Source organism: Paramisgurnus dabryanus, chromosome 2 (genome assembly GCF_030506205.2).
Source record: "Paramisgurnus dabryanus chromosome 2, PD_genome_1.1, whole genome shotgun sequence".
In the NCBI taxonomy this organism is placed as follows: domain Eukaryota; kingdom Metazoa; phylum Chordata; class Actinopteri; order Cypriniformes; family Cobitidae; genus Paramisgurnus; species Paramisgurnus dabryanus.
In genome coordinates, this window is record NC_133338.1 from 5,246,682 (window position 1) to 5,267,817 (window position 21,136).

The 21,136-nt window shown below is 37.8% G+C and overlaps 1 protein-coding gene across 1 annotated transcript; it reads right to left on the minus strand.

Moving 5' to 3' along the window:
* Positions 1 to 2,452: 2,452 nt before the first annotated feature.
* On the minus strand, positions 2,453 to 19,731 carry arih1l (ariadne homolog, ubiquitin-conjugating enzyme E2 binding protein, 1 like). Its single transcript, XM_065294241.2, has 14 exons — positions 19,338 to 19,731; positions 14,756 to 14,823; positions 12,365 to 12,509; positions 12,177 to 12,269; positions 12,039 to 12,094; positions 11,885 to 11,951; positions 11,264 to 11,370; positions 9,473 to 9,515; positions 9,304 to 9,375; positions 8,481 to 8,611; positions 8,339 to 8,396; positions 5,639 to 5,899; positions 5,195 to 5,307; positions 2,453 to 2,704 (listed from the first exon to the last, which is right to left on the minus strand). Exons 1-14 carry the CDS (start codon positions 19,629 to 19,631, stop codon positions 2,620 to 2,622), a joined length of 1,593 nt encoding a protein of 530 aa, XP_065150313.1. The 5' UTR covers positions 19,632 to 19,731; the 3' UTR covers positions 2,453 to 2,619.
* Positions 19,732 to 21,136: the final 1,405 nt, after the last annotated feature.

Genomic DNA, 21,136 nt, shown 5'->3' on the forward strand with positions numbered 1-21,136 from the left:
TGACTTCAAATTTTCCTCTAAAAAGGAAATGACATTCCTTGATGTTGGACTTGTGACTTTTGAACAAACCATTGCGGATTAACGGGGGCTTTATCGGGAGTAACACGGTTGACCCTGATTTCTCGGATGGGTAATTTAATGTAGATACATGAGCCAAATATTGTTAAAAACAACCTCCTTATAATTTAATGATAATCTTGGACAAATATTTATAAGAAATATATACAGAAACTAGCTAATCTGTAAAGCAAAACCTCATATTTACCAAATTGGAAAGCACAAAAACAGCAAATTCCAGTAAAGAATATGCCATTTTTTGCAAGATAAAGGATGAAATGAAACCACAATTACAGCAAATACTTTTGAATGAGATTTATTTAAATAGGACATTTTTATAAGAATGGTTATATCACAGGAAAGCCACCATAGATGAACACGCCTCTAAATAAGAGACTCATCACTTTTAATAGGTTCACACTTTGGTGACAAACTCTCATCTGCCAGAACAGGCAACACTGTTGATCAGTTTTTTCCAATGAGGAATTCACAAAACCGACACGAGCACAAACTCCGGTCGCCAGTCTTGAGGGCCGTAAAGTTTGACGTTAGAGTTAGTAGAAGCCGATGTACGCTACCACACAAACCATATTCAGATGACCATGCATATTCCAACAGGCGATCGCAAGCAAAGAAACAAAAAACAAAACATATTGGTCACGTATTAGTGTAAACACAGCGCTCACATCTGCCTTACTGGTTTACAGCAAAGCCTTAATTTATAGTCTACGCAAGGTTCATCTACTCCACACAGCGCTTAATAGTCAGTACCAATAAGCCTCGTAACCACTCGCCAGTCGTGTAAAAAAATACGAGAGTTCTTTCAACATACCATCAGCCTCATGTCTTGCGCTACAAAAGATACATTTAATAAAAATTAGAGACGAGGAAAACAACATTTGAGATTCTTAGGTGTTTGTGAGTGAATGTCACTCAAGTTTGCTCTCATGAAACATCTGGTAGTGTGATGAAGAGAAGAAGAGAGAAACGGCAAACGTTAACTAAGACGAGAGAAATAGTCATTCTTCGTGTTCAAGTCAATCAAACATCCTTTCAAAGCTCAGCTTTTGTCAATAAGAGCAATATGAGGATTTCTCAACAATATCCAGGTCATATTCTTTCCAAAACAAAGTATATTTAGGACCATTTTTTTTTAATACATTTTGTGACAGCATGTTTAAACCTAAAATTGTTGTTACTTTAATGACTTTGTTAGCTAATTACAATAACACTGTAACAACTTTAAATTAGTGCTGGCCAAAGATTAGTCGCGATTAATCGCATACAAAATAAAAGTGATTTTTGTCATAATATGTGAGTGTGTCTGCAATTATTATGTAAATATGAATACACACACATTCATGCATGTATTTAAGAAACATTTACATGTGTATATATATTTATTTATATTTTTATATATTCTATATTATATGTAAATTTTAAAAAATTATATATAAATACAAATATTCTGAAATAAATATTTGTATGTGTGTGTGGTTAAATATAAGTAATAATTATACACAGCACAAACTCATATATATATATATATATATATATATATATATATATATATATATATATATATATATATATATATATATATATATATATATATATATATATATATACATATATATATATTATGCCAAAAATAACTTTTATTTTGTATGCGATTAATCGCGATTAATCTTTGCCCAGCACTACTTTAAATATATTTATAAAAAAAAACGTAAATAGTTTTTGTTGTATCATATTTTAATTATACAGTTTTAAAAGGGCTTTCTTGGATTAATCTGCACTAAAGTAATGATAATTAGATGCGTTCATAAATGCTACAATAATTTTTTTATTGACATTCTCTTTGATTTTGGGATAAAATATGACCCAGACATTAAAAATCGAGATTTGCCCAATTTCAATGGTTACATTCGCACGTAATTAAGGCTAATGTTCCTATGCCTCGGATTTGGGTGTGCAAAGTCCCAAAAAGACTTTCAACCTCTAGCGAAATAAAAACGGCAAAATTGTCACGTTTAAACACATTCTTGGATATCTGTAAAGAATAAATATTTTCCAAAACCAAAACGATGAGACGCATCCCACTCCGTGTTTCATGCACGTGTGCTATTTACAGCTTGAAACACACACACACACACATTCGTCCGCTGCAAAAAGACGTGTTAAAGCCACCCAACCAAGCGTTCCCAAAACACACTGCATGGCTCAGATCTGTAAAGCTATGCTGAAGATAAGCCGATCTCAAACTATAAAAACAACTTCATACAAATGACAAAAAAAACTAAACGGACTATTGATGAATCTCCACGAAGGGCGTGTGGAGAGCGAAACGCACTTCTGTGCCGTGTTCACAATCGACTCAATACTGACGTGGAGGTTTATTTGTATATTCTACCTTTTTATTTCAGTAAAATTAACTTAAGCTCGAAATAATGACAAAAATCCAGATGTAACGTAAAGGGTTGGGCGTGTGAAGGAGGGTCTGCGGTGATGGCTGACACCAGAGCTGCGATCGAGGACCACTTTTTTCATGTTAAGTCCTGTTCAGTCTTCGATATACTCCCATAAGTCTTTCTCATAGCCCTCGTGAACGTGTTGGAGGAGAACTCGTCTCCGACTCTCGCAGTATCTGCATAGGAAGACAGACGCAGGTTTGACTTTGGGTTAAAATACTTTGAAATATTCGGAGTATGGCTTTCTTGCTAATATTGAAACATTTGGACTAGGGATGCATAACGATTAATCGCGATTAATCTATAGCAGAATAAAAGTTTTTGTTTACATCATGTATGTGTGTTAACTGTGTACAATAAATTATACATAAATATACAAATGTATATACACATGTAAACATTTCTAAAATATATACATGCATGTGTGTGCATTTATCTATAAAAAAAATTATAATACACAGTTCACTAACATATATGATGTAAACAAAAACTTTTATTCTGCTATAGATTAATCGCGATTAATCGTTATGCATCCCTAATTTGGACCTATAGTTAAATTCTCTATAATAGGTTGTAGTCATTGCTTAGTGGTTTGTGCATGTGTTCTAGTCATGCTGAAGACGACTGGTTACCCAACATGACTTGGATACATCTACATGTTATCTATCGTGTGTTTAATTACTAGATTAACTTAAAGGGGGGGTGCATGATTTTTGAAAAACACTTTGGAAAAGCGAGTCGGGCTGAGTACCAATAGACACTTGTAGCCAATCAGCAGTGAGGGGCGTGTCTACTAACTGACATGGTTGCATATGTGTGGGGCTGGTCTATCAAAAGAAAGTCCAGATTCTATGGGGCTGGACACACCAAAACTTTTAAACGCGGCTGAAAACGCCTTGAGGACGCCGAATGCCAGCTGTTTTTCAGCTGAGTGCCAGCTTTCTTCAGCTGAGCGCTTTGGTAGCTGTGATACTTCAGCTGCGAGCCGGTTGGTTGCTGTGGTAATGTCCCGCCCCTCCTCCACTGTGATTGGGCGGCCGTGTGAGAACTGACATTGACGAGCGGAGCTTTTCTCCCAAAGTTGAATCGCTTTCAACTCTCGACGCTCAGCGCCGAGCGCGGAAAAAGCGCCGCTAGCTGCTGGCTTTTTTGAAAAACGCCGAGCTTCCATTGGAAACAATTGAAAACATGCGCCGGCCGCGGGCGTAAAAGTTTTGGTGTACACAACCCCTATTGGGGTAGGGGCATGCTTGTTTAGGTGATTTCAAATGTCAACATTGGCTTTCAGAGATCATGCACCCCACCTTTAAAGACTGACTCCATCCTTGATGCATATAATTATCTTTTTTTTTCAGACAAACACCATTAGAATTAGAAAATGGCCTGACTGTTCCAAGCTTTATAATGGTAGTAAATGGTGCTTCTGATTTGATTCGACTCTAGTGGGTAAATAAAGGCCTTCTAAAGGCCAATCAATATAATTTTGTAAGAAAAAAATCAATATTTACAACTTTACAAACTAAAATAACTAGCTTCCAGTAACAACGACACACATTCACGAGAGAGTCCGTTTTGTAGCATCTTGTCTCATCTTCACTATGTCTCATACACCAGTGCTTCTCAAACTTTTTCAGCTTGAGGCCCCCCTCGGGTACAGTGCATTCCTTTGCGGCCCCCCCAAAGAAAATTTATTACAAATTTGTTCTAAAATGTAATATTTTGATTAGACAAAACATAGTAAAGTATACAAATTAGTGTTGTTGGTTAGTAGACTTATTTTGTTTAGGTTTAATTAGACAGAATTCATGATTTGAATTAATGTATGTCATAAACCTGGGGCCCCCCTGGCACCATCTCGCGCCCCCCCCCCCCCCCAGTTTGAGAACCACTGTTGTACACTGCGCTCTACGTTGGAAAAACAGTCTCTCGTAAAGGTGCATCGGTCATTACCGGAATATGTATTTTTAGTCTGTAAAGTTTTGAATATTTATAATTTTTACGAAATGGCATCGATTGCCACATGGATTATTTCTGTAAAGGATGGGTGGACTTTTTTGTGCTTCAAATCAGAAGCACCATTTACTACCATTATAAAAGCTTTAAACAGCCAGGACATTTTCCAATGTAACTCGGATTGTGTTCGTAAAAAACCCGATAATCATATACATCGAGGATGGCGTGAGGGTTTTCGTTTTTTCCCATTAACAGCAGAACTAGTGGAAAAGATATACAGGTCAGTCGAGGTCACTTATGCACATATCAGTAAAACAAACCAATACCTAAAAACATTTATTTTTATGCAAAAGTACAAAAACTAGAGCAACAATCCTATGCAGGGCTCCAGACTGCCACCAAATGGTGAGTGTGCCACTGAATTTTACATCCAGTCGCACATGTGCAACCAGTCAATTTGACCTTTTTTTTTGATGTGACACTGAATTTGAAACAGCACATGGTACTTTCTGCATCTGTCATTAAAGTATTTATTAGTAATACAGTGGAAATTAGTAGAAATGTGAATATTTGGTAAGCATGTATATTTTTGGTGTGTGCCCCTACATTTTCTGGTTGCGCTCCAAAAATTTTCAGTTGGGGCTACTGTGCTCCTAGTGAAAAAAGTTGTTCTGGAGCCCTGCTATGCATAAACTTTTAGGAAACTCGCTCACCTATACTTATCCTGAACTTTCTGTTTGATATCTTGCAAAGAATCCTGGGAAATATCTCGCTCTAGATAACCCGAGAGCACCTCTGTAGCGTTCTCCAAGTCAGCCTGATTGTTCTGAAAAACAAAAAGACTCATTCATATAAAGCTCACGTGTGGCTCGACTCAACCAATGAAATATAGTGGAGGTGTACCTTTAACAGGCATTTAAAAAAATAAGCAATTCCGTTTTTTTATGTGATGATCATTTTCACTGTATTGCAATTTAAATAATGCTATAATTACATCCATACATTCATGCTTATAACCAAAGCGATTTAACAGCACGCTACAAGGTATACATTTTTTTTCAGCATTTTTTGTGCATTCCCTGGGTTTGAACTCATAACCTTTTGCGCTAATTTGACCACTAAGCTATACAGGAGCAGAAGAGATGTAGTTTTCTCACCTCAAAAATGATGGACTGGTTATTCTTTTTGAGGTAGAAGGCAAAGACGTATGTGAACATGAGCGTGGAGCGACACTGACACAGCACGTCCACGGCCTTCTTCAGGAACTGCACCTCGATCCATGACATGTTGTGCTGCTGCATCTCCTCCATCTTCTGCTTGACCTGCGCGTACAGCTTGTGTTCGAAGCGCAGGCTCTGCATGTGGTTCATGTAGCGGTTGCAGTAGAAGAGGTAGCGCTGCAGGGCTGCGCGGGAACGCTGCAATGAATGTGCAAGATTTACAAACGTGATACAATTATCTATAACCACTCATTCTCGCTGTGTGTCACCCGTCTCTTTCAATGAGGCGTTTCTAAATCTGGTACCGCCCACTGACGAGAGAAGGATGATGTGAACTTTACTGCTTCGATCCTTATAGACGGTTTCATCGGACGCACGTGATAGACGTCTGGATCCGAACCTTACTTCCGGTTTCGTTTTTTTAATGGTCTGACTAGTTACTAAACTGATCTCTTGAACGAATGCCTCGTCGAAAATAACAAATGTTTTGGTTTCCTAGGTAATCTATGTGTTATTTTTTTGCTTGTTATATAAATAAACTACGTTTAAAGAACTTTGTTGTTATTTATTCTTAGCGGAGTTTACCGGAAGTTACGTGTGGACCGCGACAGCCGCTTGTTTATGTTGTTACTGCTGAAACGGTCTATAGGTAGTCGCTCCTGAAAATTGCTAATCATTTGCATTAAATTGAACTTTCTTGTGTCGCTGGACCGCCCATCCGGTTTCCAACGGTTACTTTCGCCCGTGTCGCTGGAAGTTGCCAAGCTTCCACTGAAATGAATAAGATTGCATCACTTTGCTATTGCTAGTCGCTAGCAGTTTAAAGCTATGTTTATGCTCGCCGCGTCCGCACAGGCGCGTTGGTGCGCGCGGCAAAAATGACGTCAACGCGGAGTGGGCGGTCGTGCGTGTTGGGTGCGCGAGACCCCATTTCGCATGGAGGTGTGCACGGCATTTTTTGTAACTTTCTGCGCGGCTCCGCATCCGAAAATGACCGACCTCGAGGCGATTCTGTCCGAGCAGGCAAGCTTGTGACGTATCTCTTTGATCAATCCAAGCAAAACAATGTATATATTTATCTGACACTCTGTAAGTAAAGTATGGAAACTTTGCAGTTTAAAACACAAATTCTTTTACATGATTCAGAATGTTTGGCTTATATTTGTATTGAATGAACCACTAAACGAGGAATAAAATACAAACCTTAAGATATCTGTACTGTTTGTTTAGTAAAAAACGTTAATGAAATGATCATGTTTAATAAAGACATATTTAAAAGATTGTCGTTTTATTCATGTTCTCATATTTATATATCAAACTCTGATGTTAAAAGCACCAGGGTTGTTCCAGCGGACGACGACTTCTATCCTCTTCTTTGCGTTTGTTTTTGACTTTATTGCTCGCGTCGCCCCCTGGTGGTTCAAAAAATAGTGCAACAGCGAGCGCGTCAACTATAAACGCCTTGTCCGTTTGGTGAGACGCGCGCGCGATCCGCGGAGCCTTGCATTGCGGACCAAAGCGCGAGTATAAACAAATCTTAAATGGGGCATAAGTAGCTGCCCTTTAAATGTGAAATGCGTACTAAACGCAAGTAAAAACAGACTTTTAGGGGTTGTGTACACCAAAACTTTTACGCCCGCGGCCGGCGCATGTTTTCAATTGTTTCAAATGGAAGCTCGGCGTTTTTCAAATAAGCCATCAGCTAGCGGGTTTTTTCCGCGCTGAAAATCGGCGCTCGGCGGTTTTTCCGCACTTGGCGCTGAGCGTCGAGAGTTGAAAGAGATTCAACTTGGGGAGAAAAGCTCCGCTCGTCATTGTCAGTTCTCACACGGCCGCCCAATCACAGTGGAGGAGGGGCGGGACATTACCACAGCAACCAACCGGCTCGCAGCTGAAGTATCACAGCTACCGAAGCGCTCAGCTGAAGAAAGCTGGCACTCAGCTGAAAAACAGCAGGCATTCGGGGTCCTGAAGGCGTTTTCAGCCGCGTTTAAAAGTTTTGGTGTGTCCAGCCCCTAATTGTCATCACGAAAAGGTGCATGCTGGGCAAAGCAGCAAAATCGCAGGTAATCACATAAACCTGGTATTCAAAATATACCACAATACTTTTGCATTTGTAAAGATATATAAAACAAGAAAAGTTATACATAAAGTTTGGGTAAAAAATTTTTTAAAATAAAAGTTTAGGTCTCAGTTCTTCACAGGACATGCAAAGCTGCGGTCGCAATGGTTGTTCTTGTCCCTGCATTAAAGCTCGCTAAAAAAATATAACGCTAATAATGCTTATGTTTAAGAAGTAAATTTTAAATAGCACAACTTTTAGCTTGTATACTTGTGCCCAAAAGAGTTTTCACCCATTTAGCATGGTTTCTCCTTATTAAGTTCTGTACCCACAAAAAGACAACCAAGACGTAAAAATGCCAGTGCTTTTGCAACTTAGCAGACAAGGTAAACATTGGTAAGTGATGCTTGCTTTGTATAGCCACAGTTTTAGCATTGCGGTTTAAATGCAGAATACTGCCACATGCTGGTATGAGAGAAAACATTTTCTCATGCATTGAGCTTTGTTGGCTGTCGACTGCAGTCTGAGACAGAGGTCACATAAAAACTGTTCATTTAAGAGAAATAATGACAAACCTCTTGGGCATCTCTGGCTGCCTTTGCATCATCTTCATTGTAACGATTGCAGTTATACCTTTAAAAAAAAAAAAAAACATTTTATAATAGCCTATGACCCTGAAAAACATCTTAGCGTTTATGTCAGGTGAGCTGGACTCACCAAGCAGAACCATGAGGCTCCCACGGGCCGAGACAGACCCAGCAGAACTCTGCTTTACAATTTTGGTTTCGACACACCATGTGATTACAGCCTCCATCCTTTTCAATGGTCACGTGACATTTGGGACATTCCTAGACGGAAAAGCAATATTAATGAAAAGTGAAGCTTTTCTCAACAGTACTTGGAGTGTGCAGAAAATATTATTAAAAACCAGTAATGCCACGACAGAAATGTAAGTCCACTTTCCATCTGGTATAAAATATAGCTTTAAATACAGACATTTTAATATTTATTGTTATGGCAGTCAAATAGGTGACATTTATTCAACAAATAAACATGCAAATGAGCAACAGCTCATCACTCCCTTACCAAAAGAGACATTTTTAGTTAAAATAGATCTGATTTCTGTGAATACAGGAATCTCACTATTGAGATACGAAATGTTTTGCGTTAGTATCTCCCAAGTGTGTGCATACGGTGTTGTTTTGCACTAAAATTTATGTACAAAAACAGTTCCTACTATAAGGGTATGTAAGTAGGGGAAATTGGGGCGCAGCTTCAGTCAGTAGTTGTGGGCAGGTCTTTATCAGTGTGATGTCACATTAACATGAGAATCAGAACAGCATGTCTAATGAAACTGCTTTGGTTTAATAGGGATTAAAAATTAAGAAGAGGGTGTTTTATCATTGTAGGGTGGTTGTCGAACCACATTCTTGTAAAAGTGAATTTTGCATATTAAGTGCCCTTTAATTAAACTCTAAATTTAACTAAATGATCAAGTGTGCCCATTTATCATCCATCGTGTCTTTATAGAAACTCATACCTTGGTATTTGCTGCAATCCAGTTTGAGGTTTCACTGTCATCGTCGCACTTCTTTATCCACTTCCTCAACCACTTTAAGAAAAAAAAAGACAAACATTTATAGAGCGAAATCTAGTATGACATTGGTGCTGGATCACTGATACACTATTAAGATGTAAAACAAACACACCTTGCACTTCACAGGGTCATGCCAGTTTTCTGCACAATTGAAGCTGGTTGAGAAAAACAAAAAACAAATGAATATGTTTGTAATGTCGATATATAAATATTTAAAAATTTGGATTAAGAACAACAGCAGCCTAAGTTGTTACTAAACTAAAATCTTAGACACAAAATAAAGATTCAATATGAATAAATGATAATTAATATCACATTTTACTGCACATCTAAAGAGGAGTCAGTAGAGGGTTGTTTTCTATTACCATACAAATTGCGCAAATTGAAATAGCGAAGAACATGGCAATTTCGCAAAAATTATTGCAAGAAAGTTTTTACGCTCAGGATGAGAAGTTTTTTCAGGCAATTTGAAAACTGAATATTTTTTTCGCGTTTACAGGTCACCTGAAGTGTGTAAAAGTCACATGATCAATCTGTCAATAAATATGGCACGGTATGTTTGATAGGAAAACAAGACCGTGTGGTTGACTTCATGTGGCGTTACAAGAACCGACATGCACATAACATAAAAAAAAACACGATTCGAGAACGATTCGAGAACGATTCGAGCGTCGACTGCTCTGTACGTTTTCGTTTCGCTCTCGCTGTTTTTTGATGTCATCTGCATGTCGGTCTGACAGCGCCATATGAAGTCGAACACAACCGTCGGCATAGTTTTTGGTTTGATTACCGTAGACAACAAAATCACCTTTGAGCCACATAACATATGCTAATGGGAACACAGCTACTGTAATCTTTCATCTCACGCAAAATCCTGTTTTACTCAATAATAAATGTAAGATTACAAAAGTGAAATGGACAGTATTACTTTAGCACTACAGGAAATCCAAAGCTCTGCTTCACATTTTAAATGAGTCATATGATGAGATTTCATGTTTTTCTTTGTCTTTGGAGTGTTAAAAGACGTTTTTGAATATAAAACATCTGTTAAAGTCTCAAATCCATAGAGATATACTTTTTAAAAGTGAATGCTCATCCACGCCTTCCTAAAACACCTCATTCAAACAAAACGACGTCACTGTGTGGGAAGATTTGCATAACACCGCCCATGTACTGTAAATGCAGAGAAAGCAGGAGTAACTTTTATTCTCACTGTAGTATTGTTGCCCCTGCCACCATGTTGTAGGGACGCTGTAATGATAATTTGTGATACACACTTATATATCTGTATGAAATCAATTCTGAATCGCAAAGATGGTATTATGCACAGCGCTTGCATGTACTACAGCTCTCTGATCAGTAGGAAGTCCTTATCAATATAAAATCACTAAAAGCTTGTAACATGCATTTCAAAAAACACAACAATTATTATAAATATGCTTTATTATCAAGAAAAAACCCGAAAAGGTTTGCAGAACATTTTCCCGGAGCTGCCCGTGTTATGGTACTTCATCTGCGGTGGATATTGAGTTACTGCACAATAGCGCCATCTTGCTTTTGGATGTAGACGCATTTTACTGTAATTCACCAAGAAGCATAGCATGCAGAATCGCACGATGTATCGTTACATCCCTAAAGGGCCGTAACAGTTCCGTCACACGCCTGATGTATTCACTCAATCACAACGCACTGGATAGCTGGCCAATCAGAGCACACCACACTTTTCAGAACGATGAGCTTTGTAAATATCGGCATGTTTCAGAAAGGCGGGGCATAGAGAAGCATCAAAGTATGCTATGTCGAAAATAATGTGTAAACCGCATAAACACATTGCATTACACCGAATACACACAAAAATATATTTTTAGCAACATCACATGACCCCTTTAAATCAGAGTCTTACCAAAACTGTCTCCCGCATTTGCAGCGAACTGGTTTGGCATCAGGATACTGAACTTTGACCACATGGTGGCAGTCAGGAGCAGGACACCATCTCAACAGTCTGTTACACTGTATGAGAATAAAGACAAGAAGAGTCGAAATTGAACATCCGTGCAATTTGAAATGTTCAAATTAAAAGCACAGTTTAGCTGAAAATCTTTCATGTCGCCCCAAACTTTCCATGAAACACCTGAAGTAATGCTTGTGAATGAAGTCATTAACATCCAACCCAACATCTCCTTTCGTGTTTCGTGGAAGAATGTCTTAAGGCTAAATCCAACAAATGCTAACAAACTAGTCGAATCGGTTTAAAACCCCGGTAGGTGCTGGCAATGTTCGATAGGTGTTGTTGATTTGCAAAACAACAGTGTGAACAACATAGCTCTGTTAAACAAGATTAATAACATTGTTGTAAGAAACTAAAACACTTGGTTATCGTTTTAAACAACCAAAGCAAAATTATACTTATTTGTGTTAATATAAAATCCGTATAAAATCAATTTTGAATGCAGTCTTGCTGCCAATGTAGGGCTTTCCAGAAACCCCCATGCATTTTACACAACAAAAATGGTGAACTTCTTACCTCTACAAAACTATTTGTGATTAAATGTTGATACTTCAACTTCACTTTTGAATCTGTGATCAATCGCCTGCAAAGACAAGAATGATGCGGACAGGTTACGATTCACCTCACATGATCATAAACATTGTCAAGCGAAACACACGGCAGAACTTACATTACAGTGTTATCGTCAACCAATATATCACAGCTGTGAGCGGGACACGATATCGTCTGGAAAACAAAAGAACAAAATCCCAAAGAAACATCAGTCAAGTTCTTACGTTAAAGAATAACGTGATGAATAAAAACGCACCTGTCCCATCCCTTCTTCAATGATTTTGGTGGTTAAATAGTCGCCCCAACACTGCATGCAGAATTTGTGTCCACATTCAAGACCTGTGAAGAACTGAAAAAAAAAAAAGAGGAAAACCTGAGTAACAACACTGGTGTCACATAAGTAATATTTAGGAGCGGTGGAGTAAAGTAAGGAAAGAAACTGACCGAGTTTGGGAAGTTGAGATAGCAGATCTGACAGTGCATATCTTGACTGGAAGACCGTGTGCTTATCTGTCGCATCTTGGGCTTTTTACTGGGATTTATCACATGGCACTCCGAAAACAACTTATCCAGGTTTCCATCAAAGTACCTGTTACACAACAACAAAGGGTTAAGTAAACTGAAATCGCACACAGGTAGATTATGAAAGTTTATTCATATTAATAATAACAACTCAATTCAACACAGGAAAATTTTTTAACAACAATGCCAATGTCTCAGCTATGCAAAATGTATATTTCAAACTAGCTATGTTTTGACATGCCGCCTTTCCACTGCATATGACAAACGACGGCCGATAAGCTGGAAGTCATTAATTTCCTATGGAGAGTCGCAAAGTGTCTGCGTAAAGTGCCTACCATCTGCGGATGCGTAAATATCTGATCCTTTTTCAGCTTTAGATCCGTTAAAAAATTTGAACTTGCGCGACTAAACCGCATGCGATATGCCGACCGGAAGTCATGTATTTCATTGTATTCCAATCATAAACTGTGTGCGAGGTGAAATTAATTTTATTAGTAACATTTGAATCCTTTTTTAAAAACTATTGATTACTGATAATAAATACATTATTAATTTAATTTGTGTATGTAATTATTTTAATCTCGTCTTCATATGTTCTCTCCAAAAAATATTGGCAATCTTTGTCATATATGCATAGCTGTTCATTTTTTCATTCATTTGCATTCATTTATTTATTCCACCATGGTAAATATATTAGAATGAAGCCTCATGCGCTGGAATGAGCTTCCCTCCCATATACGATTAAACGGAAACTTCATTACGACTGCCACTAGGGGGAGAACTCCGACTGTCGTTTCCGTATGTCGTGTGCAGTGGAAAGGTGGCTTAAGGGGCTACTCTCCAAAAATGTAACAACGCATCAATGTACGTTTTGCGCCGCATTTCCTTACATGCATTTTTGCTTGCGATGGTAAGAACAAAAATGGACCAAGTTGAGGAGTGATATTCATCAACTCGAGCTGCAACAAAAGTCACTGCTTCTCCAATAACGTACACAACAAGCTGTTTCTTTGGCTTTTGCCTTAAAGGAAAACACCACCGTGTTACAATATTTTACAATGTTCTTATCTCAACTTAGAAGAATTAATACATACATTTTTTTCAATGCATGCACTTTTAATCTTGGTACAGCGCTTCTTGAATGTGTTAGCATTTAGCCTAGCCCCATTCATTCCTATGGCTCCAAACAAAAGTTTTATTTTGTGCCACCATACTTACTCATATAACTACTCATGTAACAGTCTTTAAATAGGGAAAACATGGAGGTGTTTGGTGTAGGGGTGTAACGATTAACCATGCAAATGCGCGTTCTCTCAATGAATGAATTTGAATGAATTACGGTGAAATCCCGACACATCCGAACGCCAGGGGGCGCTCTCATGCATAAACTCCCTTTGTGCCACACAAGAAGTATCATTGCAAACACTATTCCAGGAAATGTCTACACAGGAATATTTGTATCGCTGTTCTTCAAATTGTTTCAGGTATTTTCATGATAATAAAGAATATTTTGAATGATTTTGCTTAACGAGTGTTGCTTTTTTAAATGCACGTTATAAACGACTCCGACTCATAATGATTTTAGATTGATAAGGACTTCCTACTGACCAAATGCCGTAGTACACACACAAGCTGTTTATAAAACAAAGAATCGCAGCCTTGCGATTCAGAATCGATTTCAGATTTTTAATGGGGACCGCGATTGAATCGCGATTGAACCGTTACATCCCTAGTTTGGTGGCTTCTAAATTCATCCCTGTTTGGAGCCATTGGAATGAATGGGGCTAGGCTAAATGCTAACACATTCACGACGCGCTGTACAAAGACTAAGAAGTGCACGCATTGAAAAAAGATAGGTATGTATTAATTCATCTAAGTTGAGGTAAGAACATAGTAAAATATTGAAAACCTGTGGTGTTTTCCTTTAATAATGTAGGTTACATCCCTGTGGACACTGCCTACTAGAGGTCTGCATGTGTAATTGCGTGTTGACACGTACAACAACGCAGGTGTATAAATGAAAACTGACGCGCCGTTAGACACAAAACTTTAACTGGCAACAGGCAATATTAGGCTAGTTGTCAATAGCCATTGGATTGGTTTTGATTCGCTGATCTGGTAACTCTGTCTGTGCGGTTGCGCAGACGTTTTGTGAGACTGTCTATAATGCACATGTTAACGTACATTTGAATCGAATTGCAATGTTTAGGACACATATCATTTGTACTTTCGTAATCTATAATCAGATTGCATTCAGTCAGATTGACGAAAAGTTGGGGCATGTAAACATAGCCTCTGAGTTCATGTACTTGCCTTTCCATAAGCTTCTCTTTGTCCCAGTTGAAGTGACTAAGAAGTATTCTAGTTATTGTAGCTGGATTCTGGAACAGACACAAGGAGGTTTGGTTTAAATCAGACTGTTTACATGATTGCTCACAAATAAAATCTAACTAGTAGTGATGCACCAAAATTACAATTCAGGGCCAAGAAATGATACAGAAAATTCTGGATGCACTTGGCCGAAAATCGCAAAAATAATTTAAAAACTTTGTGTATAATTGTACTTAGAGCTCGACCGATGTGCAGAGAGACCCCTGACTGAAGTGAAGGGGGGTTGGCTGGTGTCACTAATACTATCCAGTGACCTGGGTCGCCATTAGCAACATATGGAGCTCTGCTAAACAAACAAGTACTTACATCTTTCAAAAGCATTTAATGTGTTCTGTAATAAACGTTTATATTGGCTGCATATCTGCGACTTATACGACAATACAGATATATCGGCGGCATGCTCATATCGGCCGATAAAATAGACAAAATGATAAATCGATCAAACTCTATTAATATAAGACCTTTTAGTTTTATTAATCGGAGTTGGACTATAAACCAATACTATAAATTTTCAATTTTTTTCTTTCAGCCAAAAACCGATAATGCCATATTTGAATGAAAATTTGACGGCCAAAGTTTTGGTGCATCCCTACTAACTAGTCTGTGACTACCGACATTTTTATAGGCCATAACCTTGGGTACTGTTGCTTTCTCAGAAACACTGTCAGAACATCCAATAACCACAATAGGCTTCAAAAATACTCATAAAAGTGAGGTAAACATATATTGGTCCACTACTAGGGATGCACCGATATGGAACTTTTGGCCGATACACAATCCGATAACTCTTTAAATTTGGGGGCCGATAACCGATATCTATAGGCCGATAAATAGTCATATTATTTTCACAATGAAAAACTCGCAGACCGCGGACATCTTGTCTTTGCGCTAGACTAGCATACTCTTCTTAAGCCTGCAACACGTGTCATCTTCGTGCTATGTCACAGAAAGCACCAATCAAAACTCCACATGGCCAGCAATGAGCAAGTAAAGTGGTTCAACAAACCAAAATAATCCATAATTTATCGGCTTTCATTTATCGGCCTAATTTTGCTATCAGACCGATAATATTAAAAATAAGCAAGTATCGGCCGATAACGATATGTCAGCCGATATATTGTGCATCCCTATCCACTACATTTAATTTTTTTCAAAAGGAAAACTAGCATTATATCTGTTTGATATTACGTAATATATTCTGATTTATGGTTCTTTATTAACACCGTGTTTATTATTATTATTAATATTTTACACAGTTTACTGCTGCATGTCCTTGACATACAGGTTTAGCTCAACTATTTTTCTCAAGAACTGTACAAGAAATGCAAGGCACAAGTTGAAACAGAGCTTCTTATGAAGATGCAGTTATTCTACAATAATTAACACTTTCATTAACCCTTGTGGGGTGTTGTTTTTAATGTTTACTGAAAAAAAAATAATGCAATTAATTGTTGTTTCAACCTCAGATTCATTGGCCTTGGCACATTTTCTATGAAGAACATAAAAATAAACAACTTTATAATTACTGTACACTGTGTACCCCCCTACACATTTATATTACATTTGGTTTAACGTATATATTTGGGAGCATTTGTGCGACTGCCCATAGTGTTGTGGTGCGACTTGATTTAGATTGTGATGCTGCGTGCTGCTGTCCCAGGTTCAGAGTTCTCTACAATGTTACATATCCAATCAAATTTCACCATTAAGTTATTGCGTTTAATGAAGGCCGCAGATTGGCTAATATGAATGTCAATCATTTCATACATGGTACGTGAAGTGCGAAAATGTGAAAAGACGAACTGCGAGCATGACGAGAACGAGCCGATTACTACTGTAATTAATGACGACGATCCGGATTCAAATGCGACTCCACCACCGGAAAATAAGACTTGACGTTAAACCTTTCGGAGAGAGTGGCTTAAAGTTTTCGAGTGTCTCCGCTATGAAAATGGCTCGGTGTAACTTACTGTGTTTACTGTAAATCCTGTAAAACGACGTTGGTGGCGGAATCAAAACATTTTAAGTCCCAGACCTTGCTTAAACATGCCGAAGTGCCAAAAACACAAGAAGTGTTGTGACAAATGTGTTCACTATTGATGGAGACACCGACCTGTCTGTCAAAGAGTGTTTGATAGTGTATGTGCGCGCATGTGCTGGTGAATGGACATCCGACAAACATCCGTGTGGTCCATGCTGATGTGGAACACGACAGTGCTGATGGTATGTTTTTGTTGTATTTTTTAAACATTGCCTATTTAGGAGTAATAGCATCCTGGTAATGCAGTTATCAATATCAATATATATTAGCCTTCTATGTTAAGGTCACTTTTGTAATGTCACAATTAATCAGTGTTTTACGTGTTTGCTAGATTTTCTATTGTAATCTTAATCATGTTACCTGTAATTGTTAAATTATTATTGCTGCTATTTCAACAGCATTTGGGTATTAATTGCAGCAAAAAAAATAAAATAAATTAAAATAAAATAGAAGACCAAATTTTAAATGCTGGCCATAGGATGTGTAAAGCCCGCTGGTGGTGTTTGATTTTTAATAAAATAAAACTATTAAAATATACATTGTAGTTGTGGTGCTTTTTGGATGGCTGCACCTAAATTTTTGCTGGTGCTCCTAACCTAAATTTTTGCTGGTGCTCCTAACTCTTTAAAGGTGGGAGCACCAGTGCTACCAAATAAAAAAAGTTAATTTTGAGCCCTGCTTATTTAAGATAAACATGTTTTCCCCCAATATCTGGGGGAGAATAGAATTTTCTTCTCTTATTTCATATTACCACAAAAAACAAATGGCACTTTAGTTTATAAAGAGTCCTCTACCAGTGGTAAATGACAAATATTAACCATTAATTCTGTCTATGTTACTTGCAATAAGGCTAAAGTAAACATCTGTAAACAATATCGCATAAATTTGTATGACTGCATTGGTTTAAGATACTAATAATGCTCTGGGTCCACTAGACCCACAAACATCGTCTAAGTAACAAAAATATGAACACCACACAAGGGTTAAGTAAAATCACAAAGTCAGCTAGATAAAAAATAGTCCTTGACTGACCGTGAACAGTAACGAAATGTTTCACACGTGTTTACGTTGAAAAGGTTGATGCGCAGAAACATTGGGTGCAGCGGTCATAGCTGTGGTTTATTTACAAATAAAACACAACTATTGAACAATCATAATCCAAGAATAGAACCAACCGGTTTATAAATTAGATCTTTTGTAACGTGAAAAGACATGAAAATATTGTGTCTAAAGTCATTCAATACACGTGCCCTGACGAAATATTTTCTATCTTGAAAGTTTTACAAACACAAAAGAGTAACACTGAGCACAGAGCAAAAGTTTGTCTAATAATAAAGAGGACAACAGGCGTAGTGGTCAGTAAAATGTTACTGAGGTCAACAGCACCACATTTCACCGTGACATTGGTGTCCATCCAAAGCAATAACATATTTTCCTTCCACTATTCCATCATGACACCTTTAAGGGCTCAGCTAAGGTTGTTAAGAAGTCTTTGGACATTTCAACACTGTCAAATATTATAAAGCTTTAATATAAGAAGAGTTCCCAACACCACAGAGCTTAAAGGAAACGTGCACAAAAATATTTATCTAGTTTCTCTGAGAACCTCTTCACCTTAACTTTATATTCTAATATTAACTTTTTATTTAACTTTTAACATCCATGTCAGAAGTGTACATGGACCCATTTTAAGGAAAAAGACTAAATAATAAAACACAATACACAACCGGCAGGAATAGTTCTCATTAGATCCTGTAAACACACACGTTTTATTACACAACTTACGTGCTAGTTTGCTAAATAGGTGCAGTACCTGAAGTTTTTAACGTTTAGGCAACACATAAATCCAAGTCTCTGTTTGTAATATATTGGTGTTTGGGCAAATTAATCGTGTCTTAAATTCAAAATGTCACATATTTGACAAATGAATGTGTAACGTTAACGTAAACAACCTTGCTAGTGAGTTAGCATTAGCCGAATGTCAACTGAAGTGACAGCGCTAAACTTGAACCTGCTTCAAAATAACAACAAGTTATACATAAACAATACATATACATAAACAATATGCTAATGTATCATAGGACATTAAAAAGATTCAGTAATGTTTGTTTTGATTTTATCCGCAAAAGCTGACAAAAACAAACTTCAGCTTCTGTCAACTAGATCGCGCTAGCGAGACTAACGTTAGCTAAGATTAACTGCGCTTTGAAGGCAGTCGGCAAAAATGATTTTACAATTCAACAAAACAACAGATGAAAATCAGTAAAATATCCCCACAAAAACAGCTAAGTTAATAAAACACTTTTATAATGAAAAATACATAAATGTTTTGAATTCACACTATTCGCCCTGTCAGGTTAGCTAGCCGCTAATACCTCAGCAACATCAGTCCTCCATATAAACAAACTTCCATAAACTCACAAAATAAGCACAGAATTCACAACACAACCATTTGTTACATACCTGTATGACCTCGTTTACCTCCCTGATGCACTCGACCATGTGCTGGAGGATCTGCTCGGTTGTCAGTACCTCAAAGCGGTAGTCCTCATCCTCATGACCGGGCCCCAGGCCGCCGGTGTCGCCGCACTCGTCGGGCTCTCCTCCGGCCACCGCGGGGTCCAGCAGCTCCACCTCGCCCAGGTCGTCGTCTTCGGCCTCTTCCTCACCGCTGTCCACGCTACACTCCTCCTCCTCTTCGTCCTCTTCATCTTCCTCATCAAACTCCTCGTAATTGTAGCCCTCGTCTGAGTCCATGGCTCGCTGTTTGGTGAATGTATGGCAGTGTGTTGGTGACGGGAGACTGATGTGTTTTCTGACGTACCCGCGCACACACGCGCGCGCACCAATATGCGCTTCACCGGCTCAGCTGAAGCGTCACCGCTGCGTCATAGACTAGTCACGGTACCAGCTCACAATACCGTGATTTTTCACGGTTATCACGTCCGCGTACAATACTATAATAAGTACCGGTGGACCACAACCTTTCTGACCTCGAAGCCCCAACTGTTCACAAAAATATTTGATGTTCCACTTACAATTTTTATCCAATAAAATATAAATATTTAAGTTAATTTGATTATGTTTACCAATGTGGGTTTAATTAGTTGTCTTTTTTTGCCAAAGTGTTATTATAAATATCGATTCACAAGCATTCACAAACATTTCTAATTTATGACAGTGTTGAACATGATGTTTAAAACTATAACATACAAAATCTTTACAACACCGCCCACTAAAACACAAATTTGTGTACTTGAATTTAGGATTAGTAACCTTACAGTTATCGAGATTTGTAAAATTAGACCCAGTCTTTGCTATATTCTACATAAATGTTAAGGTAAATGTTAATTCAGCCATAGATCACGTAACTTTAAATAATATACTAGATCAGCATATTTAAACAGTAATAGTAGTTTTGACTTTAAAAGGTACCCCAGTTATAAACACATGTATGGTTTCATAGATAAGCACTGGGTTTGGGAATGTAAAAATAAAAACAGTACAAATGTCATAGTTTAATAAACTTGAAAAATAAATAATAATCAGAGGCTACCATTTTGTTTTTCATTACTATACATGAAGTCAAATGGTTGCAATAAAACCCAGTCTATTAACGCTAAAGCGAGGTAAACATGATAAAAAAGTCTTTAATTGTGTGTGTGTATATTTATATGTAAATGTATGTATGTAGCTAAAAAATTGTAGCTCAAATTGAGCGTTTTTTTTTTTGTCTGACCTCCTCACTCACTTTTCCAAGCAAGATCCTTTTATTCTTGTTTCTATAAAAGTACGAAGATGTGTCGAACAGCTCTGGGTGTCCACATACAGCGACGATGATTTTGTCCATTGTTGTTTCATATTTCTGCCTGTTGTAATCACGTCACAACTACAGTAAGCTGCTGATTGGTTAACTTGGTGCGAATATCCACCAAGTTCAGAATTTTCAAATCATGCGTCAGACGCCCAAAAAGCTTAATTTGCGTCGCCTCATTTGCGCGAATCGCAGCGAAGGATGTCTATTGCATCTTTGCATTGACTTAACATGTAAATCATGTAAAATGCAAAATGAGAGGTAAGAATGTGTAAGTGGGATATACAAATTCTTACATTAAAGGTGACATAGAATGATTGAATGTTCTGTGATGTAACATGTAGACAAAAAGGTTTTTGTTTGGGTCTGTAATGCCTTAGAAGCTTCCTAAAAACCTCTCTCAGATAGATCTATTAGGGTGGGGGATTTTAAACAAGTGGTTTTGCAC